Genomic DNA, 23,576 nt, shown 5'->3' with positions numbered 1-23,576 from the left:
TCTTTACCATGTCTTCTATCTTCATCCCTCTACACCGACTTTTATTTGGAAAACACCATGTTCAGTTTAAACCAACAGTTATCGAGTTTCCTTTACCTACCATTTGTTTTCTTCTTTTATCGTGGGATCATATGGCGCTAGTGGAAACAAACTCGGGGGGAGTTGGGGGGAGGGAATGAGGAGGCTGCCCGCACTTTGTCTGCCGGCCAACTCTCCTCTCCGCCTCTTGTTTGCCCCTTTTTTCTTTCCTTGTTGGGTGGGTGACTTTGTTCTTTTGTCTAAGTCTTTTCATGCGTGCTGCTTGTTCTTGGCCAATGACATTTGGTTAGTATCAGTTTCAGTGTGTCTTTTTTGCCGTCTTTTTTGCGTGCTTTCTTGCGTTTTGTTTGTTTCCAGTTGAGATGATGGGGAAACTTTTATCTATTTTTTTGTCTTTGTTGGATGCGATTTTGGTGATTGGGTAGTATTTGGATAGACCGAGGGAGGACAGTGCAAACAGAGATGGTTGATGAAAAAGTGTTGCTTGGTCCTTTTTGCTCGTGCTTGTGATGTGGCTGAGAAAGTGAATCGGAGAGAGTGTAAATGAGCGAGTGTGCGTGTCAAGTTATTGTTGTGGAGGCTGCCTTGTGAAGCCATCTCTATGAGAGTCGGGTGATTTAGGATATCTTTCATGTTGCGGACATGAGGATGAAGCGTGATTTCGACTCGTCATGCGGCACGAGGTACCTAGACCATACTGCTCGTCATCAAGTATGTAGGTACTAAAGATACCATAGTTGATCATAAGCGGCGAGGACTGTTGGGATATAGATGTTGATGTTCTCAAGACATCTTTCATTGTATCTTGCTATTCATACATGCCTTCTAAAACCCCTCTCCAACTTTTTCCTTTATCAGGTTTGTACGATTTTCCCCCTCTGTCCAAAGCCAAGTGATAATAGTACATTTTCCGTCCCCTTGTTACCTTTGAGATATCATCAAACATTTCCAAAATAACCAAACGCCCAATTTTCATGAGAATCAAAAGTCCTCCCTGCCTTTTCCCCCGCTACTTTTTTCTCCTGTCTCAAAGAACATATGCTCCTTTGCTTTTTTGGGGTTGCTCGCTGCATCGTCGAAGATTTGTCCTCCAAGGGGGAGAGAGGGGGGGGGTTTGCTGTCTGTGAGAAGTAGTGCCGCTTAGAGCTCTCCGTGAAGACCTTCTTTGTTTTCCGCCGGATTCGACAAAGACTGGCCCATTGCGAGAAAATTGCATCGGCAGCTCGACTTGCCCTCTCCAGTCATTCCTCCAGGACGAACCTCGGTTTCAAGCGCAAAATATACCGACGTGGCACCCCAACTCCCCAGATCTCTCCATTTCGCTTCCCATGCAAGAGAAAACAAGAAGCTCCCCACCCCTAAACTCGGAGCAGAGAGACTCTTTCTCTGTCTTCACAACCCCCCCAGGATTTTGCTCATTCCCAGGTCCAGATCGTCGATTCGCTCGGTTTCGTTTTCGTTTACATGTTTTTTTTTCTTTCTTTCTTTATTTTTGCTTCTTCTGGCTGGTGACGTACTTTTGCATCCGCGACAAGTGGTAGTTGATCGTGTTCGCCGGCGCAGGCGGAGGCGGCGGGCCGTCCATGCACTTGCGCAGCTGGTTCTCGATGGCGGCGCATCCGGCGGCGTTGTAGCCTGCCGAGGCCCAGCATGCTATTCACACACACAAATAGGTTAACACTTCTTCTTCTTCTTCTTTCTTTGTTCTCTTTTTCGTTGCCTCTTGAACTCTTCGGGGAGAGGTGGGCGCATACCGAGAACGCTGGACATGATGGCGATGCAAGGGTTTTCGGGCTGCCGCTTGGGATTGTGGACGCGCAGCGTTTTCAGCGGCGGGAGACGGATTGCCTTGGCGCCCCCGGACATGTTGGACGAATTGGTGCCGTAAGGAAGAAAGATTGAGAGGGGGGGGGGAAGGAATTGGGAAGTTCGCTGAGGTTTTGGGGGGGGGCCTTTTGGTGTTTGGTTGGAACGACAACTTTTGGAGATGCTAATGGATGAGAAGCTTCAAGTTCGAGAGGTGGGGGTCACGGGAGTGGGCACGTGACTCTTGTTCTTCGGCTTGGAGATGCTTGTGATAGTAAGGTATGAGCTGATGTGATTTGCTTTAAAGGTTTCTTTTGTCGATTTGTTTCTTCTGAAACTTGATAATATAAATAACTTCTATTGAGTTCAACGTCATGATGATTGTGCACGCCCTTGGTCAAGACTACGATGTTACCATCTGGTTGCTCGTAGCTCGTCGTCAATGGTTCCTTGATGTCTTCTCTCCAACCCACGATAGTCTACATTCACTCCTCTACCAGCGTCTTACCTTATGCTCCCTCGATAAGCCCCCAGTCCGCATACCCAGGCGTCCTCTCCAATGCTCCATCCAGTTCAACGACCTGATCCCGAGACTGCAACTCGTCAACGCATCGTCACAAGCGATTCAAGACTGTTTATTTCTAGCATCATCGTCCATCCTACACGTTACCCAAAGCCCGTCGTGGCTCATTCACGCCCAGCCTCGCATTGATACATTTCTATTTCGCCCGCATCGCCTTCCGTAAACGGGCTTTTGCTCTTCGTTCAGTCGTCTCGTTCCCGTCAGATCAACATAGGGGGTATAACTCATCCCGTATCCTTCCCAGCGTAGCATAACAATGAAATAAGCAAGAAATTGAACCATGTCAAGAAAAAAAAAGAAAAAGATGTGACAAAGTTGACCCGACCAGCATGCGTTGTAGCATTTCCCACCATATGATGATTTCCCCCAAAACTCCGATATAAACTCCGACGCCAAGTGCCAAGGCAATGCACTCGCACGACGATGACTGGCATATCAAACAAACCAGATACAAGTGCGCATCTTCATCAATCAAAGGTGCCAATCCGCGGCCCAAAGTACTCGCCCGGCGCAAGATGCTTCAGCGTGCACGCCTGGCCCTCGCAGCCCATGTCCGACGCCGTATTCCCCCACCAGCGGAACGGAACGTCGGTGTATTGCAGGGAAAAGAAGATGATGATGCCCGAGATGGCGATGCCGCACGACCAGGCCGCCGAGAGGACAAAGTTGTACTGCATTCAGTCAGTCAAGTGAACCTCGTACACCGGAGCGCGGCGTGAGAGTTTAGAAGGGAGAGAGCTGCTTACCTTTGACCAAAAGGACACAAAACGAGTCTTGAGATAGACCCACGAGATCCAGGCAATCGGCACAGACGGCCACACATACGACATGTTGTACGGCGCCCACACGATTCCGCCGTACATGATGGCCACTGGATGGATCTGCCGCGTCCAGGTCCACTGGGGAAACTTTCTGTTCAGCCCCCAGAAGAAGACGACCACGAGAATGCCCAGGGGAAACCCGACAAGAATCTCCGTGTACTGGCCAGAGTGGCCGAAAATCTTCTGCGGACCAACCGTTCCCCACAGGACAGAGGCAGTGAAGAAGGTGTTGACACCGGGGCAGGTGAGCTTGAACTGGGCATCGGGCGTGCAGACGCCATCGATACCCTTCATCTGGAAGTTGAGAACGCCGGTGCAGATGATGGTGCTGATAAAGGTGGCAATGATCTGGGCGATGAAGGTGTGGCGAGGGGGGATCTTGACGTAGTGGGCGAGCTTGAGATCGTTGCAGAACCACACGGCGTGCGCGCAGGTGACATAGCCAAAGGACTTGAAGTAGTTCATGGCCAGCGCATTGCCGTCGACCCAGGATCCGCCAATGAACTCGGCCAGCACGTTGAGCGTCACCTCGATGCCCGTCATGGCCTTGATGATGCCCACCGGAATGACAAAGACGATGCAGAGCGCCAGGCCATAGAACACAACGCCGGGAGACGTGTTCGTGTCCCACCCAGCAATGCCGGCAATTCCCAAGGCAATGGCAACCACGAGACAGATCAGGTACCACCACTCGGGCACCTCCGGGTATGCCTTCATCAGCCGGTTGTGGACGTCGAGGATCTTTTCGTCCTTGATCGGGTTCGTCTTCTTGCGGAAGCTGGCGAATAGAGACTTGAAGCCCATGATGATTTCGTGGCGGTGGTAGAGCACGGCATAGGTCAGGGTAGACGTGTAGATGGCGAAGAAGAACATGTAGATGACAATGTTGCCGGCGCTCAGAAAGGGGGGCGAGTACGTCTTGTACTCTGTGGCGTTGAACAGCCCCCGGTCGTCGACGGCGCGGCTAATGTTGTACAGCTTGCCAAAGTGGTCAAACACCCGGTTGCTGTTGATGGGGAGATAGCCAGTGTCGTAAACGTTGCTGTACCAGAAGGCGAGGACCACCCAGAACGAGACAAAGACGCCAAAGAATCGGTTCAGCGTGCTGTAAAAGGGTACCATGAGGGGGTCGGCCGAGTCCCACAGCAGCACGTTCCAGTCAAAGGTCGGGAACGGGTTGACGCCCAGGCCATGGTTGATGCCCGTGATGACGTTGAGGTCGCGGTTGTGGGGGGCGATCCAGGTCAACCAGTTAAACCTGGACAAGGCAGTGAAGATGTAGTTGGGGAACCAGAACCAGACGAACATGGCGCCGAACATGATGTAGAAGAACTTGATGCGAGAAATCTTCCACTTCTTGCCAAAGGGGCCCTCGACCGGGGCATTGGACTCGTTGTGGAAGGCCTTGTTGAGGGCAATGGTCACCAGCGAAGCCGGCCACACGCAGTACGATGGGTAGACCAGAAAGCGGCGACAGATGCCCGCCATGCCGTATCCGATAAAGTTGGTGGCCAGGGCAATGAGAAGCTGATAGGCCACATGGGACGCATAGGGCTGGTTAAAGTACTGGGGCAGATACTGGACCCAGATGATGTTGTTTGTGTAGGGCGTGTTGTAGGCCACGTTGGCCATGATGGTGATGAGCATGTGCTCCTTCTTCGAAAAGGGCCCGGGGTTGAGGGAGTGGTATGTGCCAAAGAGAGTGAAGCCGACGTCCGGCAGCCAGTTCTCACAGGCCTTGCCCACGGGGTAGGACAGCAGCTGCGCAACGTTGGCCATGACGCGGATGGCGGGCTGGCGAATGTCGAACAGCTGGTTGATAAAGGCCAGCAGGCAGCTAAAGGCCAGGCCAATGGCCCAGCTGCGGATGGTTGAGCAGGGCGTTGTGGGATCGTCCTTGTTGCTGACGACTGCGCGCACCTCGGCATACGGGCTGTTGCTGGTGACAAGGGCGGCTTCCAGCTTCATCTCCTGGATCAGGTGCTGGTGCTTCTCGGGGTTTGAAAAGACGGATTCATTCTCGAGAAAGGCCTTGATCTTGTGGATGATTATGGACGGGAAGTTGTGGTCTTTTTCGTGGACACGGTAGACTCGGGTCATGATGTCGCGGACTTCCTGGAGGGTGAATCGGGAGGCGAGCTCCTGGGCCTCGAGCAGGTCATCTTCGGTGACGTTGAGGTCGTGCTCGGTGGTGTTTTGCGGAGAGCAGTAGTCGCGGTCGTCTTCGTCGTAGGAAAAGGGCTCCTGAGAAAGGACGCACGAAAGAGTCAGCGCCTAGTCGCAACTCACTGAGAAAGTAGAATGAAGCAGAGGTCGTCATAGAACGCCATTCAGGCAAAAGTAGGCAAAAGTACGGAGGGGGAGGGGGTGAGGGGAGATGTTGAAGAGTGCCGAGAGAAGCACGGCGGAGGTCTCAAGAGCCAGCAGAGGCGAACGACGGTGCAATGGCAGCCATTCAACCCATGGCAGGTCTTTTTAATATTCCATCTTCCAACCCTGGCGGCAATGCTTCACTGCGTCTCATTCTGCGATACAGCCCGCGCCGCAGAGACATGCAACAAACCACCGTCGCCACCACCACCTCCAATATGAATATAGCCGGCGCAAAGCAGAGACAAGGCAGCGTTGGCTGAGGCGTCCTTACCGAAACAACGTCCTTGATCGTGTCGTCGACGATGGACGGGCGAGAGGAATTGGGCGACATCTCGGCCACCCCGCCAGTGGCAGCGGCCTTTTCGTCGTCGCTCATGACCATCGATCAAGACAAGGAGGAGCCCGAGCCGGAAGAGCGACGAGGCGGAACGACGCTCTTCGCTCTCGGTCTCTCGATTCGGGCAGGGAGAGAGAGAGAGAGACGGAGGGAGGGAGGGGCGACGTTGGAGGCCGGCGAGGCCAGTCGGACAGGGCAACGAAGCAGCGGAGGGGGGGAGAATGGCCGAGGCTGGAAGAGACTGATGGCTGGCTGAGGGAGAGCCAAGAGGGAGGGAGGGAAAAAAAAGAAAAAGACGAGATGTATCAAGGCAAGGCGGACGAAAAGACGCCAACGCAGACGCAGGGACGGGATGGCGGCGTCTGGGGGGGAAGTGCGGGCGCTGCCTTAGCGGGCTTGGGGACCTCTCGGGGGCTTCTGGGGCTGTTCCAGCGGCTGCCGTGCGCTGAGGGCGCTGGCGGCTCTGGGGCTACAGGCGGTGGCAGGTACTCCGCAGGTACTGCCGCCAGCCCGGGACCTGGGCCGTCACCTGGGCCGCGGCAACATGGAACGGCTGGAGCAGAGAGGGGCAGGACTGGATGAGAGGGAGAGGGCACCCAAGGATGGATTGGTCGGAAGTCTTTCGGGTCGCAATCTGGGACCGGCGGTACCTGGGCGGTACTTTCTTCTGGCAGCCGAGCTCCAGGGCAGTCCACCTCATTGAAAAGGTTGATTGCAACATTGAACCCGGAATCACCAACCTCACCTCTCACTCATCAGATTGGCGAACGGCACACTTGGCATTGCAGACACTTGCCGGATCAGGTACATTGCGAAGGGCCTTTTCTCACGAGCGTATGCACGTACATGTACTGCGACTGTCACTCTCGATCGAAAATTGCTGCGCCTCAATGGCTGGATGGGGGGAGGTAGACGGTACTTGAACTTGCATCATCTCACGATGGCATCTTGGCGCCCAAACCGGGACCTCGAAGGTTGCGGCTACAAGATGCCGGTTGGTGCTAACGGTTTTGGTGCGGCATCGTGGGAGAAGTCAACAGCCATCAAAGCACATGTGAACATGCTATGTATTACAACTCAATGCCCTGTTACGCTGCCCTTTTGCATCTTCCTTATCATTTCACACCTTACCTAGACTTCGATCAGCCAGTATCAGCCCTCCTCTGGAATCACCATGGGTTCAAGTTGTCATATTAGTAGGTAGTTGGCGTGGCCCGAGGATGCAGACAACAACCACCTGCACTTTTGGGCCCTTTCACCATGTATCACCAATTTTTACAGCTCTTCACTCCATCTATCATTTTTCGTCTTTCCATTTTTCTATTTTCAATGTCCCAATCCTTTCCCTTTTCTGCCGTGTGACCCCCCTAAGCTCTCCCATCGTCTGTGCTGCTCCTCAAACGGCAAAATCGGCTCCTGTCTGCTCATCCCTAGTGGCGAGATGGTCCGTCACGCCTCTCCACTGACATCGAGAGCGTTGCATCGTCTATTCTTTCAGCTGCATGTTCTAAATCTGCTGGCTTCCATGTTGCCATCGATGAAGCATGCATACACGAATACTACTGTCTACCTAGCTGATACACTGGCCCTTCTCTAGAAATAAAAGGGCACACACTGTCTACATGTACAGGTTGATGGCAACCAGCAGTCTGGTAGGTACATGTATCAGCTTACATGCGGACTCCTTTATCTCCAACCTTGGGCAGAAGCACAGTCGAGCAACACGCACGCTTCTAGCGGCTCCCATCGAAGTATGTATATCCCCATTGCTCTCCTCACAACCTGGACGCTAACCTGGTCGCTAACCGGCACACGGCAACCATGGCTCGTGGCTCGTCGTCGAGGTCCCACTGGATGGCTGGCGATCGGCTTGGACGGCACGCCAGAGCTGCTCCCAAGGTCAGCCTTTTGCCCATCAGTCATCGGGCTGCGGGCGAATAGGACGACAGCGTCGGCGCTTGAAAGCTTTGCTCGACGACAGCTGCGGGCTGCTCAAGCTGCTCAAGCTGCCCAAGACTGGCATGCTAGACGGAGTCATGCAGACTGACAAAGTCGTCAGGGTGCATAGTACATAGGACATGTACGATGCAGTATTACAGCGGCCAGGGACTGCGGCCGTCATGGTCAAAGGCAAAGAGACCCAGCATCTCTTTGAGCTTCGTGCTCCGAACCAGGTGCCACAAGCGTCATGTCAGGTCATCTCCCGTGCCGTCGTGGTGACTCATGCCGGTACAAGTATTGACGGTAGGGCAACGATGCTGCGGCACACCGTTCTGCCTCTTGACAGTCGTCTGTTCTCCCAGCGTGAAGCCGTACTCGACAACCAAATGGCCCTCCGGCTCTCGCTGCTTATCGTCGGAAAGGTGTCGCTCTACTGCTCGATAACAAGGACCCTGAGCAACTGCCGCCGTGGTCCCAGCACTCGGTAGTGACGGCTCCATATCTATGGCACTACCCATTGGTTCCACCCTTCGTAACCAACTGTTTAGACCTAGCCTTACAGTTAGGCCTAAAAACCCTATTCCACCCTAAAAATCATTCCACCTAATTTATATAAGAAATACAGCTATTTTATAAAGATTATAATTTTTATTATAAATACAGCATTTTTTTATAATTAAAATAGTTATATTTAGTATTTTTATAATACCCTTAAAGTCCTAAAGTCTGCTAATATATTTATAATCTTCTTATATAATGTTTTAGCCCTAGCTAAGGTTAGTAAGGGCAGTAAGTTAAGGAGGGTATTATTATTACTATTATTATTAAAAAGGGCAGGAAGGTTATAGTTACTACTAGCCTTATTACTGCTAGCCTTATTACTACTAGCCTTATTACTACTAGCCTTATTTAGTATTATAATTTACATCTCTTTTTATATAGCTTCTAGATTCTTATTATTAGTATTACTAAAGGGCCTTATTATAATATTAATAAAGCTATTAGTTAGCGCTGCTTAAAAGCACTTTAATATCTCTTTTAAAATTTATAGCTTTATTAAAGCCTATTAAAGGACTTCCTTAATATATTAAAATTATTATTTAATTATATTTATAAAAAAAACATTATCTTTATAGCCTAAAAGCTTAGTAAATGCCTTATTTTAAACTTTAAAAATAAAGAATTTATTCTTCTTCCTTATATAGTTAAGCTAGGACTTAAATATTATCCTTTTTAGCCTAGCTGCCTTTTTTTTTATATAATTAGCCTGCTATTATATTTTTAATTATTTAATCTTAAGCTTAATAACCTAGCAGCCTTTATAAAGCTAGGCCTTTATTATCTTAATTTTATTAGCCTTCTTTACTTATTAATCTTATTATTAAATTTATTTAAGACTAATAGCAGTATAAAATTCTCTAATTAGTTAAATAAGGCTGCTTTACTTCCTGCAGTATAATAATAACTTAATATAATAATTTTAATTAATTATAAAGTTATTAATATTTTTTTAAGTATAGTAGCTTTTATAATTATAAAGCTAGCTTATTAAAGACCTTTATAAGTTAATAAGCTTATAAGATTACTATATTTCTTATAAATATAGTAAATTAAAGCTAAAGCTTAATAAAAATACATATCCTTAAGTAGTAATAATAAAAATGCTAAATTAATACTTTACTAATGCTTTACTTATTAAGTAAAGACTTTAGCTAGTGCTAGTAAAGCATTAAAAAGAAAAAGATTAGTCTTTTTAAATCTAGATATAATATTATATTTTATAAAGCCCTTATTATATATAGCTTAAAAGAAAGTTAAAAAGTCTAGCTTTATAAAGGCTAGGTTCTTTTTAAAAAGTAACTTTTAAAGTATTTTTTAATAAGCAGCTTTAAGCAGCTAGAAAATGCTAATATTAAGTAGCTAAAAGATATAAATTAAATATAATAAAAATTAAATAATAAGAATATTAAATTTAATATAATATTTAATAAAGTTAAGGCTTATATAGCTTATAAAGCTATTAATAATAAGAATATAATATATCTTCTCTTCCTTAAACTACTAGACTAGTAGTATATTAAATAGTAGCGCTTATAGTCTTTTAAAATCTTAAAGCTATACTATATAGCTAAACTACTTTTTAAAAAAGCAGCTAGACTTTTAAGCCTTAGCTAACTTTTACTATAAGATTTAATTAAAATAATAAAGCTATTTTAATATAATCTTAGTATTTAAAAAGCCTATTTTTAAGTAAGTAAAATAAATATTATAATTAGCCTTAATCTCTGCCTAAAACTTAGTAAGGAATATCTTAAAGATTATTTATAGTAAAATAAACTTACTAGCAGTATTAATATAATTAAGGAGGGTATAAGACTTATAATTACTTAAATTAAGGACTTATAGCTACTAGGCCTAAGATATATAAATAATAACTATAAGAATAGTTTTATAAAGGCATTTAAGCTAAGTGCTATACTTATTTTTATTTTAGAACTTTAAAGCGCTAATATTATACTTAATAATAAAATCTTTTAAATTCTAAAAGAAGATTATAAAATTCTTAAAGTTTAACACTTTAAATAACTTCTAGGCCTTATTAACAGCCTTAATAAATAACTTTTAAAGCTTTAAATAGTTTAAGAGTTACTAATTATACTAATTTTTTAAAAGATTTAGTATTTAAAGGTCTTACTAGTGCTAAAGATTATTAATAATAGTAATAAGCTAGACCTTAGTTATTAAAAAGCCTTTTTTTTAAAGCTATATAGTATATACTATTAAGGCCTTATCTTCTTTATTTATAAGTAATTACAGCCAGCTAAATTATTAAGGGATAGGATTAAAGGCCTTTAAGAAGGAAATCACATGCTATATAGCAGTATAGCTTATATTAAATTTAATAGCAGCAGTGTAAATAAATAAAGGCTTATAGCTATAATAAGGGTAATTATAATCTTATAAAATAGCAGCAGCTGCCTTAAAGGTAATAAGGAGTTTATTTATAAAATTTATTATTAATTTTTTAGTATTTTAAGATAGATAATTATATATTATTATTTATATTTATATATAAAATAGGTGTATTATTAAACTAGCGGCAGTATAAAATGATTTTTAAAGTAGAATAGGGTTTTTAGGCCTAACTGTAAGGCTAGGTCTAAACAGTTGGTTATGAAGGGTGGAACCAACGGGTACATACTATCGGCTTGCTCGTGCAAAGGACAAGGGACAGAAGCAACTCCACTGCCGATTCCGAACCGTGTCCATTCAGGTCGCTGCCATCCTGGCTTGCTGGTCACCTCGGGCGGGATTCGGCATGCCAGTGCCTCCAGTCCACTGTGGCCGGTCCATGCAACGTCCAACATGATACTCGTACAGATTGTGCTTGGCCCGTGATTGATGTTTTCTTCTCAGCCTTCTACCATTCGCTCGTCACGTCCTCGGGCAATCACGAGTACGCATACATCCTCACTCAGGGGAGCATCTCCGCTCTACTCTACCTGAGCCGACGTGTCTCCTCCGCCAAGAGAATCGAAGAATGATGGACGAGATACAAGTACTTCCCCAGCTTCTCCATGTCCTTTTCCCTGTCCATCTCAGAGTCGACTCCACCATATCGACTTGGCATCTCCCTGATGACGCGTTCGCAAATCGAGCGCCCTGGTTTCACGAAGGGTCTATGAAGACGGAGCACATCTGTCGACTACCCGCTGTTGCCGTTCAATGCAGTTTGCATGGGAGTGTTCGTGCTTCGCATACTGTTTGAGTACACGGAAAATCCTCTGATACCTCAGACATCCTAGAATCGGCAAAGCACATGCATTTACATTCTGGCCGAGCCATGCCTTGTCGCATCTGAAACTAGATCATGGCAGCCGATTGGGGCTGTCCTGTGGCTGATGTCTGAATGAGACGAGCCAAGATACACCCCAATGGGGCCTCACCGATGCTGATTTGAATTGAAGCGTTAAAGTACATCCTTAGTTACATTGGAGATAGATAACGCCGCTCAAAGCGGACCATGTCTTGGAAGTCAGTAGGATCAGTGCCAAACCAAGTGCTGACCAGATCATATCGGCAAGTTGTTCTTGTCGCACATTGCATACATTCGCTAAGAGAGAGAGAGTTGAAAGGTGTGTCCCTTAGCTTTGAGCTTCAACGATAGGTTTGCATCCCCTTTGCTATATGAGAGTCATTGACGCTCTTAGCCGCCAGATGTCGACTCCCTTTCCAATCCGTCATAACATGATCCAGGGTATCATTTCGAGTACGGCTCGATAGAATCCAATACCAACCCAGAAAGAAAACCAAAAATCGAATCATGGAGGCGCCGGCTGAGGAACATGCTCCCACGGGCGGTCGCTGACGGGGGCTTCGTTCTGGCCCTGATCCTCGCGGACGACATGTGCGCTGAACCTCCTCGTCATCTTGATGCCGTGAAACATGAGCTCTTCCACGCTGTCGCCCTCGGCATCCCGGGGGCTGGTTCGTCCTCGTGCGCTACTGACAAGACCATGCGATCCGAGAGAATAGGTCTGACCAGATTTGCTCGTGGCTGCCGTTTCTTCTCTTCCGAGTCCAAATAGCCGAAGAATCTGCCTCGTGATGGGAACCCAAACGATCGGGAGGCCTGTATTGACTTCCCGGTCAGTACTGCTTCAGGGGGTTGGCGCACGAAGGCCCGTTGGGTTCAAGGCACATGTTATCAACGTACAAGCACACATGATCCCGACATTGGTCTCGACAAACGTCCAGCTGTTGGATACGGCTTGATAGTCTGCATGACCGTCATCAGTATGCTTCAGTGTGACGAATATACATGTAAGGTAGTCCTGGACTGACAAGTCTGATCCGAAGCCGTCGTCTGCGGCGACACGGTAATCATTCGAATCACTGTGCAAGCAATCACAAACACACCAAGGCTGAACAAAGCGCAGAGCAGCAGCTTCCTCGCCAGCGGCAGCTGAAGTCGTCGGATCTCGTTGACCGGCAGCCCGATGATCAAGATGTCCGTCACGATATTCAAGACGGATGTCGCTTTACTCCCAGCCGTCAGCAAAGACACGGATACAAACCGAGGGACTATCGCAGATCAAACCCCCTGTTGGCTCAGACTTACAATACCAGATGCTGATGGAGTTGACGCAGACGCCGGGCAAGGTCTTGCGCCAGGCCTTTTCAATGGGCTTGCAGGCAAAGACGGTCATGAGCACGGCGGCAAAGGTGTAGGCGACGGTGACGCCCACGACGGTGATGACGGCGATGCGGAACTTGTGGCCGGGGAAGATGCGCAGGTAGAGCATGCCGAGGGACGATTTGGTGAGGCATGTCGCGACCTTGTAGAGGATCTGGGCGGCAAAGAAGTACTGCTTGCTTAATCAGAATCTCGTCCTGTTCTTCCGTTGTTTGCTCGGTTTTGGTGGTGATGGCGGCGGGGGAGTTTGCCGGTATACCTTGAAGGCGAGGATTTTGTGCTCTTGGTTGATCTGATCACTGTGAAGACCGAATCCGTTCCCAGCTTCTGTTGAATTTGTCTTCGTGTTAGCCGGCGAATGCAACAGAGAGGAACAGCAACATTACCGAAACGAACCTCCGTTGTAAGCAACCGTCATACAGACCGAGAGGGCCTATGAACCAGGAAGAGAACAAAAGCAAGTCAGATCATCATCATCATCATCAACCCCATCGAGCAGTCCATTCGACGTGCAGTTACAGCACACAAGGCTTCCATACCAGCGCCACCACAATCAAGGCATCGTCGGCTCCAAACGCCTTGGTGTGGAAATGTCTCGTCAAGAGCCTCAGTACGACAAAGAAGCCTGCCAAGCAGACAAAGATGATGGAGAGGCGAGCCAGGCTCTCGCCTCGCGGGTTCGGATCCCCATCGTCGATGGCATCCCGCCTGCTCAACAACGGCCCATCGATTCCGAGATTGATCATGGCATGCGAGGCGGTGCGTGCTCCGAGAGAAGAATGTCGGCGGAAGGGCGAGTTGTCTCACAAACACGCAAATCACGACATTGTTCTCTTTGTTTCGTTCTTTGTCTGCTCGCGGCGACAAGGGGGACACGCGTGGCTTTTTACAGATACTACAAGTAATACTACTAGTAGTAGTAGTAGGTAGCATGGCCTGCTCTAGGTTTTTCTGTACGTTCCTGTTTTGGATGACGGCCTATCGGCACTTGTTCCTGTCGAGGAAGGATTGCATTCCTGTCGTTGCAATTTGCATTCCATGCGCTGGAGGGGCCGGAAAGCAGAACTACTGCCTACCCGTCTGCCACAGTCCCCTGCAGCGTCAGCTGGCGGTTCGTTTGCTACTCATAGTAGGAGTAGTAGTAGTAGTACATATGTAAATCTAGTATGAGTGGGCTATTGTACCACCTTGACGTGCTGCTGCTGCTATTACCTCAGCTCGGGGTTTGATGAATCTCGGAGTCGCATTGCCGGACGGCGTCTTCCGTCTGGTGTTTATACAGTACGACCCTGCGAGTCATGCAGGTTACTGTTGGTTCTTATATCGGAGCAGCTGTCTCTCCGTACGATGCAACATGGCCTTCTGAAAAACTGCAGAACACGAGTAGGCTGCTGTGTCATGCTTCTGCTGTTCCTGAAGACTGTCTGTCGATGCGTCTTTCTTGGCGTCGGGCAGGGCTGGCTGGATATGCTAGACTAGTCTTGAGGTTGTTAGTGCCTCCTCCTCCTTGACACATGCCAGTCGTCCAAAGACACCGGAGAAGGGTTTCCGTACACGAGCAGCTAGCTAGTAATGCAAGCATGGAACCCCAGTTTCTCGCTTCTCGCTGCATACCCCAGGGGCCAAGTCCAGGTGCTGTCACTTGGTGTGGCCTTTGGGTGTTGGGGATTGAATGTATATGTAGTCTTGAACCGGCCAATCACTCAAGAATAAAGATGCGGAACTTCAACAGCCTTTATGTACGAGGCAGTACGATGACGAGAGCAAGTTGAGGCTACGACGCAACAAAGAGGCATGGCCCCTTCTTTCCGCTCCCATCCTCGCAGTTCGAGTGAGCTATGTAGGCATGTATGGAAGCAACAGAACGAAAGGTACCCTGAAGGCATCTGCACGAAGTGATTATTACCGGCATCCTTCGGCGGCGTCCCAGCTATGGAACTCTACAGGGGTCAATCGCCAAAACGCCTGACTGAATCCTTCGACCATCCCGCCTGGGTAGTATATCTGGTCGGAATGTCACTGTGTAGGCAGGGTGATGAGAACAAAAGGCCTGAAGATTCGGCCCTCTTCCACTAGAAAACATCCTTGCTGCATCCATTCTCACTTGTCTGACAGACCTGTTGGTTCTATCGACTTGGTTCAGGATAGGACCGGCTTAGTTACCTAGCTTGGCTAGAGGTGCAGGCAGGGTTCAGGCAAACGACGAATAGGCGATTCGATGCAACTTGGACAGCGTTTGAATACCTGTCGATTGAAGGAGAGACAGGATAAAGATTGAGCAGGTGTGAGTGATACGGCTCGGGCCTAGCCGGATACCCTAGAAACCACATGTTATATTCTTCTTCTCTCGACAGGCATTGCAAAGGGAAGTCTGTGTATTATTGCATCTGGGCAGACCAATTTCGCGTCAGGAATTCTGTTTGAAGTCAAGGATACATGCTCTTCAAGTCTGCCTCTCAGATGACGAAGGTGCTGCGGTTTGATATCCATGTTAGTGAATTGCTGCTCGACGTACCAGTCTGTATCTCGTGCTCAACGAAATATGAGCAGTTGGCCTTCATTAGGACATCAAGGAAAGCCAGAGCTCGGGTGTTTGAAAATCGAGACGAGACGGATGTGGCATAAGGTTGATGTGTTAAACTCACGGTACAATGGCAAAAAGGCAAAAGGGCAACACAAACCAGGAGCAACAGGCTACTCATCCATGCACCGATAGGAAGCAAAAAATGTGAAGCAATGGTGGCATATGATTTCGTGCAAGTCTAACTGAAGAGGTGGCTAAAAGCTCGAATGCAAGGGGCGGCTGGCTTCAACTTCATCAGTGTTGTGGGCTTTGGAGAGTCCAGACTTTCTTCCTTCGATGGACACCCGTTCAGACTATAGAAGAAGTTGTCGGATTGGCTGGGATCGGTTGTTAACCGACAACTTATGATAGTCGATATGCGGCTGCTTTCTCCCACCAGGCCAGAGGGTAGCCGGAATGGAAGACAAACGAGAATGGTCCAGCACAATTGGACAGCGTTACCTACGGAAGCAGCCTCTCTCGTCTGTGGTGAACCCCCAAGTCGAAGTCATGGAGCTGTTGCTGTTCGTGCGTACCAGGTCGGTGAAGCAATCATCACAGGAACTGATGAGCTGCAGTGACGCTATATACTGGGACAATGATTGGTCGACACAGTCCGGTACAGGCTGGAGGAGCCTGGATCAGGCACATTGACCTGAAGCATGTTCAGCCGGACAGGGTGAGACGGAGCAGTCTGTCTAAATTGCGAGCTGAGAATTTGTCTGCTTGTGCCCCCCACCAACCCCGTTCACGCACATGGCAATCTGCAACTTTCATAGACTTGCTTTACCTTCTGGAAGACGCGAATGCCTCGCCTCGAATAGCAATTGAGCTGTAAAGGCAGCAATTTGGCTGCAGAGACTCCCAGCTGCAAGCAATCCTTCGCGATGCCGAATCCCGCCACTATCCCCTCGACCTGGTCCGCTTTCGGCCAGACCCCCCCAGCCAGAATTCCAGCCAAGGTTGCACCAGAGTCGGCTTCAACCCAACTGAGGGTGACATTCTCGCAAACAGAACCAAACAAGGGGCCTTGTTTTCACCACTCTCCGTTCCCCAGTTCAGTTCAAGTGGCTCGTCCAAGCTAACACAACTACTGGTTCACACATGCCTAGCAGCGATATCAACCGCATCCCCCGCATGCTTCTCCTGCTAATTCTCTGCTTCACATGGGTTAGCTTCGCAAGGACATGGGAAGCTGATTGAATTCGCCCGAACTGCAAGATGAGCCGTCGCAAGTAGAGTGTGGACACTTGGGAAGGGAGAGTCTAAGACATATAACCGCGCCGCCAAGCAGCATCTATCCGCGATTACCTTGGGATCGAGGACGTCGGAAGACTGACGGAGAGAAAACAACGACAATCGCCGTTTGCCCTTGTCGTACTCGGAATCCTCCTCGGTTGGAACAATGCAGTCGCGTTCTCTCGTCTTGGCCGGCCTCGTGGCTTGCGCTCAAGCTCTCGACACGGTTCAATACGGCGCCTTGTGAGTCTACATCTTTCCGTCGCGGATCTTCCAACGACGGCATCATCCCTCTTCAATCCTCTTCTCGCACCGTCTTTGTCACTGTTCCGGCACCTGTATTCGACGTCTATATACTAAACAAAGTTGCACAATTAATAGCTTGGCCACAGCCACCTACTCAGTCGCCAACCAGCTCGGCTTCTTCCCCGAGAACGGGCTCAACGTCGTCTACAACCAGGTCCCCAACAGCACCGCCGCCTTCGCGTCCGTCCTCAGCGGCGAATACGACATCCTGACGGCGACGGTGGACAATGCGCTCAACTACCGCTTCAACCAGAACCAGGAGGTGACTGTCCTTGGCCAGTTGGACCAAGGGCCGGACCTGGTGCTTGCGTCGATTCCGTCCATTACCAGCATCGACCAGCTGAGGGGGAAGCCGATTATTGTCGACTCGCCGCTGAGTGGGTATGCGTATCTGCTGCAGGAGGTTTTGGCTACACACGGTTTGACGCTGGCTAACAACGACTACTACTTCATGGTGAGTTGAGCAAGGATCGAGGGTGACCCCGGGAAGCAACACAATGCTCGGAGCATTCTATATCTAAACACTGTCCATACTAGACCGTCGGTGGAACTCCGTCACGATTCTCGGCCCTCGTCAACGAGGCTCTGCCGAATGGAACCGCCGTCTACGCCACCATCCTCACCTATCCCTTCACCGTCGAGGGCCAAAACCTCCCCTCGGGCCAGGCCCCCAACATCCTCGCCCGCATCTCCGACGTCGTCTACCCCATCACCTCGAGCGCCTTCACTATCCGAGAGTCGTCCCTGGCTAGCAAAACGGAGACAGCCCTCCTAACACGCTTCATGACGTCCATGTATGCCGCCAACAAGTTCCTGCTCAACCCAAGGAACAAGCGGTGTTCCATCCAGGCCCTCGTCAAGCAGCTAGGTGTCTCACAGAATGTCGCCGCGCAGGAGTATGCTTCTGCTGTCAACTGGCTATCGGGAGAGGTGTCGCCGCCGCGCAACGACTTCTCCGTCAGCCAGACGGGCATTATGAACGATGTCCAGGTCAGGTTGCAGTTCGGCGGCTTCAGCACCCCCGCGGATTTCAACTTTACTGCTGCTTTGGTTCCGGGCAAGGGAAATCTCATTGACTACTCTGTCAGGAATGTCGCCATTGCGCAGTATCTGAAGCATCCCTTGAAGGGCAACTGTACTCTTCCTCACTAGACCAAGATGGAGAGATCGGTGATTCGTCTGGGCTCTCTTCTCTTCCGCTTGAATTAGAACTTTATAGTACCTTCATAGACACAGACTTGACGCCACTTCTCGTACGCTGCAAAGCTCAATATAACGGTTCAAGCCCATCTGGTACTTCTTCTTTGTGCGGTACGTGATGCCAATACGTGATGGAAGAACTCGTCGAACAGATGATGTACACAATATACCTAGATCCCTGGTTAATTCACATGCTATGTATTGGCGACTCATTACGGCAGCATGCCGATGGGCAATCCGGGGAGTAGGAATTCATTGGGTCTGTCTGGGTATTTCTAATAGTTGGACGTTCGGATCTCGCGTCGTGGTCTTTCGTCGGCAACAAGCACTTTGTGGCATCGATAGTCACCTATTCTTTGCACTGAGCCCAGCACCATTGGGAATCAAAGGGTTCATCAAGGATACAGTATGTCAAACGAAAAGTGATATTAAATCCAGGCAGAAATTGCTTATATAAAATAAGGACTGTTCCATGGCGAGATGTCTGAGTCCAATATGCGTCTCCCTAACAGGAGAACGATAACTTGTCTGCCCTCGGGAAGTAATCCGTAACTCAGCTGTAGAATGGTGTAGCAGTATATCACTCTAATACGCGTTTGTTAGGATGTTGAAAGCGTTAGAAGGCTTCACATCCATCTAATAATTCGGTCAAGCATTTCTGGGAGACGTCTCGAGACTGCTGGCGAATACAGTTGTGCTCACAAATGTAGATGATAATATCTTAAACCAAGCTCAGGGTGTCCCACAGCCATCCATACGTGATTGATGCCATTGAACATTGAACATCGGGTTATTACAATATCGGTATTGCTTAATGTTTATCCCAGAGTAAGTCACGATACTGAACAGACATGCAACGCAGGCAATTGGCGCGGAAGTTGCCATTCACGAATCAAGACAACGGCTATTTGCCTTTATGTCGTTGGACTAACCAACATGTGTCTCAACGGAATGGTAAAGGTCATACCAACTCCGAGTGAAGCCATTCTAGGAAGCTATAGCAGTTCGGAGTATGGTGGCCTGTTGGTCCTGATGCAGCAATGAAGCTTGTCTCGGAGTTCAGACGACCTTTTAATGACTAACAACTAATTACAGAGATCGTGATATATGATATATCGGATATCACTTCTAGAAAGGTCTCCCGTGATCGAGATCTACGATTCATATTGACATGGGCATCAACTCAGAGACTTGGCACCAACTCAGCCTAAGGATGGAATACGAGGTTCGAGGCTGAGATAGAGTCAGTATTCAGAACCTTCTACTTTATCTCAGGCCTAGAATGGAAGGTTCAAGCAGTGTTGATTTTAGATTTGACCCTGCTATCATCATGAAGAATAAACGTCCTGCATCCAGTCGTCGTCGAGATTACGGGCACCTGATTACACGCCCCCAACTCTAAGACACCTACATGACTCTCGATACAACTGCCTACTTCGAAAGTTTAGCGTACATCAACACTTGCTATCATTACCATCGTTCAGGGAATGCGTGCTATCCCGTTCAGCTTGAATGGCCATCATTCAAGGTGAGTCTACAAGCAGCGAACCTCATGGCCCCTGAGCCAGCCTGCTGTGTGACAGTACAGACCGTGTAAGCGGGAACTCCATGATTCTGAATACATGCATCTACTTCGTGAAAGCGAGCTTGAACAGCCTACATGTATACAGCAACAGAAACACCGTAGCATTGATGCAGGCCCCCACGCGGAAAATGCACTCGGATACCAATACGAAAGTTCTGCGTCGTTGGACACACACAACACCCTCTCACGCAGTACGCATACGATGAATGGCCCCGGCAATCCCAGGCCCGAAAGCCGACAGTCTCAGGGTAGTATCTATGCTACTCACTCAGGCACTTTGTATACACACGCATCGGACAGGCTCACGAGAAGCGTCTCCCCGTTGAAGGCTGTCTGAGGGTGTCGAGATATATATGCGCGTATAAGTATTGCCAGCGACAGGATATAAAAAGAAAGATATCACCAGTCACGGTGGATCAGGCATCAATCTTGCCTACTCATCGGGCATTGTTGGACCAAGTCATGCCGAAAGATGAATCCTTCGAGCCTCCAGCAATCTGAACCAGCGGCATTTGTCGATTCTTTTCTCCTACCGTTGTCGTGACACTGCATCGGCATCGATTGGGTCCCAGAGAAGCACGAGGGAAGGCGACATATCTCAACAGCGTCAACAGACGTCACGCTCTGACTTCATTGGAGAGCCAAAGAGCCAAAAGCCTGATCCCTGCTTCTACAGATTTGCTGCCGCACAGACAAGAGGCTCGCAAAGAAGTGGTACAAACGGTAGCTTGCGTGTGTGTGTGTGCGTGTTTCGTTTCCGAAAAGGCCCCCATCTTCGCTTATATGCGATGCTACCTGCTTTGCATGCATGAAGAAAAAAATAACAAAAAGGACCCCAACTGGTTCGGAAGAGAGACTCATGCCTGTCCCGGGGGGGAGGAGCGCTATTCAACCGGCATAACACATTGCGCAATATGCAGCCACCGAACGGCTTGTCAAATTAGTGACCTACTTCTTCAGGCAAAGGCAACCAACAAGAAGGAAGTCGACCTCTAGTTTTTTCTTTACTCGTCTCCAAGAGGTGTCACCGAGACTCTCCTGCTCTCTTGAGGGAAGATGAGCGGCATGTGGACGGACAGGCAAAGGGAAGCAGGCCAAACCCTGCTCATTCTTCTCCCAGACGGCGGACAACACGTCACACCACTGCTCTAGACACGCCCTCCCTCCCCCTTGCACTGTTCCTTTTTGCTCGTCTTTGCGAAATGTCACCTCGATTGTCCATGGTCTTTTCTGTGTACATTAATCTGAGAGCCCGCCTGTCAGACGCCTATCGATCCATCCCGGTGAAGCGCGAGTGAACCCTTACTAACAGTAACACGACTGGCCCCCTCCAAAGAGCGGAGCGCGAGAGACCTCAACATGTACGAGTGCCACTGCTTCGCTACTTGCTCTACTATCCCTACTCCCAACAGTAAGTGCATGCAATGCAAGGCATCTCGCATTCTAAACGAAAGGGGGGGGTTCGGAAGAGGGAGGAGAAAGACGAGAAGCACGGAAAGGCTGCCAAAACACCACCCCTCCCCCAGAAACTGACACCCAGCCCTGCCGAATGGCAATTGGAGGATCAAACGTAGAAAAAAAAAAAACAGAGCACAGACTTGACAAGGAGAAACGCCATCTCGGAGGCTTCAACCAGATCGGTGCATCCCTCCGGCTTTGGCTTTGCTTCGGCCGAGCCGGCTGAGGGATAACCCGTCATCGTGCATGGACAGGCCGTGATGTTAAATGTTGCTAGACATACCTTACGAGTACAGCTAGATGTGAGCTAGAGGGAGCGGCAGGGACAAGCCATGTTCTGCCCTGTGGCTGTTTTGGTCCTAGTGATTCCATATTGACACACTGCCACACCAAGGAACAAGACAGAGGAGGACAGGGAGAGGAGAAGTATAACGGAAATGAGGTGAAAGAGGCGACCTGCCGATGTATTTTGTCCTATTTCGTGTCTTATTGTTAGAAATGGGACTAAAGGGGGCAAACCACCAGAGCCTCACCAAGCCATCAGCCATCAGCCAACCTCAGCCCTATCACTTCTTCCTTGTGGCCTGTTGTCGGTGTTGTTTCCTCCTATGATCGGATTGCTCAGCCCAGACAGGAAAAGGCACCGATACTATCAAGGGAAGAGGCAGGGGGTTGCTTGACAGATGTGAAACTTGCCAATGTGAAACCCGCAGCAGAACGTCCAACGCAAATCCGCTGAAAAAGGGACCTTGTTCAATACGCTTCGGCGATGATGACGTGAGGCTACCTCCGAACAATGATGTATGATGGTCAACATTGGAGGCAGATGGGCTTGACCCAAGCAACAAGCCAACAAGACCGACATACGGACGCTCCGAAAGGGCCCTTACTGCTTCTGGTAGGTCCTACTTGACAAGCTTCTCCTCGTTGGATCACGGAATGACATCTGGGCTTCTAGAAGGTTTCGTTCGACCCACGGACGAAGCTTACAGACCGTTTCCCCCTCAAGTGCACGAGTAAGTTGCCGTCTTGGCCATGTGCCAGTGATGACGACTAAAACGCGGGAAGAAGAAAAGGATGGGATAGTGACGGTAAGAAGGGGGTGCGTTTTGCCTCTCTCCGCTTGTCAGCAGAGATGACGGGCATGTCATTGATTCCCAATTTGGATGTCTGGCGAAACAAGTTGCCCGTGTTGGGAGCTGACTGCTCCAGCTATGGCATAATACATGCTTTGTTGCTCTTGCTGCTGCTGACTGACTGGCTGAACTGGGCCGTAAACAGAAGAGTGCAAGTGTAGACTGATGCTGCGGAACTTACCGTGCTTACTTGTACAATCGAGATCAAGAACAGATATGTTGACAGGGCAATCCCAGTCCTTTGACATGGACTACCATCGCAGTGGTCCCAGTTGATCAGGTCCCTAAGGCTGTCATTGACTCGAACCCCCAGACAACGCGAAAAGCGAGGTACTAAGTCAGCAAGGGGACACTGAGTCGAACACAGCTCCGCTACCACTCACGGCAGTCCTTCTCGGGAGTTGCAAGCTCGGGCCCCTGAACATCAACAGTTGTCTTGGCGAGTGACATGCCGGGCCTTCATGTTGCGCAAGTTCTTGCGGCAAGTGGTGACAACATCATAAGCTGAGCATAGCAATGCCGAGACGGCGATGGGTACAGATTCACATCTCTTTCTTGGCACTGGCATTCTTGCCGGGCGTATCACTTGCTCTCCTCCATGGGGTCGTGGCGATGGTCATCAGCGGGTGAGGTGGACGATATGACAACAGCCCCGGCTCGGAATTATGAATAACGTTGAGGCTGAGGCTTGGAGGCTCCACGGGATGCTGATCGAATGATGCCGAGAATGGCAACAGCATAAGACCATACGGGAGCTGTCATCGTGACTAATTAGCAAGATATTTCAAATCTCAGGAGGGGAAATCAAGACCAAAAAAGAAATACGGAGCAAAATACAGAGGAAAGTGGGAGGCCGATGGGAGAAGCATGGCACATGGCACATGGCAAAAGGCAAGAATGTGGCGGCAAACACCGTCATCATTCCCCAGAATCTTATGGCATGTAAGGCTGCCGAGGAAGGCTGTCGAGAGAGGCGGGAAATAAGGTCCGCC

The 23,576-nt window shown here is 49.1% G+C and overlaps 5 protein-coding genes across 5 annotated transcripts; 2 read left to right on the top strand and 3 right to left on the bottom strand.

The window, feature by feature from the left end:
* Positions 1–1,525: 1,525 nt before the first annotated feature.
* On the bottom strand, positions 1,526–1,905 carry TRIREDRAFT_65033 (uncharacterized protein; the record flags this gene model as incomplete). The annotated part of the gene is made up of 2 exons (XM_006966912.1): positions 1,526–1,692; positions 1,794–1,905. The coding sequence occupies 2 exons, from the start codon at positions 1,903–1,905 to the stop codon at positions 1,526–1,528; spliced, it is 279 nt and encodes a 92-aa protein (XP_006966974.1).
* An 849-nt stretch (positions 1,906–2,754) lies between these two features.
* Positions 2,755–6,183, bottom strand: TRIREDRAFT_49979 (uncharacterized protein). The gene is made up of 3 exons (XM_006966911.1): positions 5,894–6,183; positions 3,175–5,493; positions 2,755–3,099 (listed from the first exon to the last, which is right to left on the bottom strand). Exons 1-3 carry the CDS (start codon positions 6,002–6,004, stop codon positions 2,896–2,898), a joined length of 2,634 nt encoding a protein of 877 aa, XP_006966973.1. The 5' UTR covers positions 6,005–6,183; the 3' UTR covers positions 2,755–2,895.
* Positions 6,184–7,780: 1,597 nt separating this feature from the next.
* Positions 7,781–9,041, top strand: TRIREDRAFT_109267 (uncharacterized protein; the record flags this gene model as incomplete). The annotated part of the gene is made up of 4 exons (XM_006967016.1): positions 7,781–7,858; positions 8,059–8,371; positions 8,666–8,689; positions 9,037–9,041. 4 exons carry the CDS (start codon positions 7,781–7,783, stop codon positions 9,039–9,041), a joined length of 420 nt encoding a protein of 139 aa, XP_006967078.1.
* Positions 9,042–12,222: 3,181 nt separating this feature from the next.
* TRIREDRAFT_122795 (uncharacterized protein) lies at positions 12,223–13,888 on the bottom strand (the record flags this gene model as incomplete). The annotated part of the gene is made up of 7 exons (XM_006966910.1): positions 13,637–13,888; positions 13,494–13,530; positions 13,357–13,424; positions 13,023–13,251; positions 12,821–12,985; positions 12,618–12,680; positions 12,223–12,533 (listed from the first exon to the last, which is right to left on the bottom strand). Exons 1-7 carry the CDS (start codon positions 13,841–13,843, stop codon positions 12,223–12,225), a joined length of 1,080 nt encoding a protein of 359 aa, XP_006966972.1. The 5' UTR covers positions 13,844–13,888.
* A 2,985-nt stretch (positions 13,889–16,873) lies between these two features.
* On the top strand, positions 16,874–18,357 carry TRIREDRAFT_122794 (uncharacterized protein; the record flags this gene model as incomplete). The annotated part of the gene is made up of 3 exons (XM_006967015.1): positions 16,874–17,142; positions 17,281–17,659; positions 17,743–18,357. The coding sequence occupies exons 1-3, from the start codon at positions 17,066–17,068 to the stop codon at positions 18,355–18,357; spliced, it is 1,071 nt and encodes a 356-aa protein (XP_006967077.1). The 5' UTR covers positions 16,874–17,065.
* Positions 18,358–23,576: the final 5,219 nt, after the last annotated feature.

Source organism: Trichoderma reesei, assembly GCF_000167675.1.
Source record: "Trichoderma reesei QM6a unplaced genomic scaffold TRIREscaffold_15, whole genome shotgun sequence".
Lineage (NCBI taxonomy): Eukaryota > Fungi > Ascomycota > Sordariomycetes > Hypocreales > Hypocreaceae > Trichoderma > Trichoderma reesei.
The sequence above is the reverse complement of the archived record's forward strand: the minus strand, read 5'-3'. Positions and strand labels throughout refer to the sequence as shown.

Excerpts from the sequence above, each read along its gene's own strand:
- TRIREDRAFT_49979 (XM_006966911.1), bottom strand. The coding sequence starts at position 6,004 with ATGGTCATGAGCGACGACGAAAAGGCCGCTGCCACTGGCGGGGTGGCC. Across the intron at positions 5,494-5,893 it reads CGATCAAGGACGTTGTTTCG|GAGCCCTTTTCCTACGACGA; the intron begins GTAAGGACGCCT and ends GTCCTTTCTCAG. Across the intron at positions 3,100-3,174 it reads TTGTGTCCTTTTGGTCAAAG|TACAACTTTGTCCTCTCGGC; the intron begins GTAAGCAGCTCT and ends GACTGAATGCAG.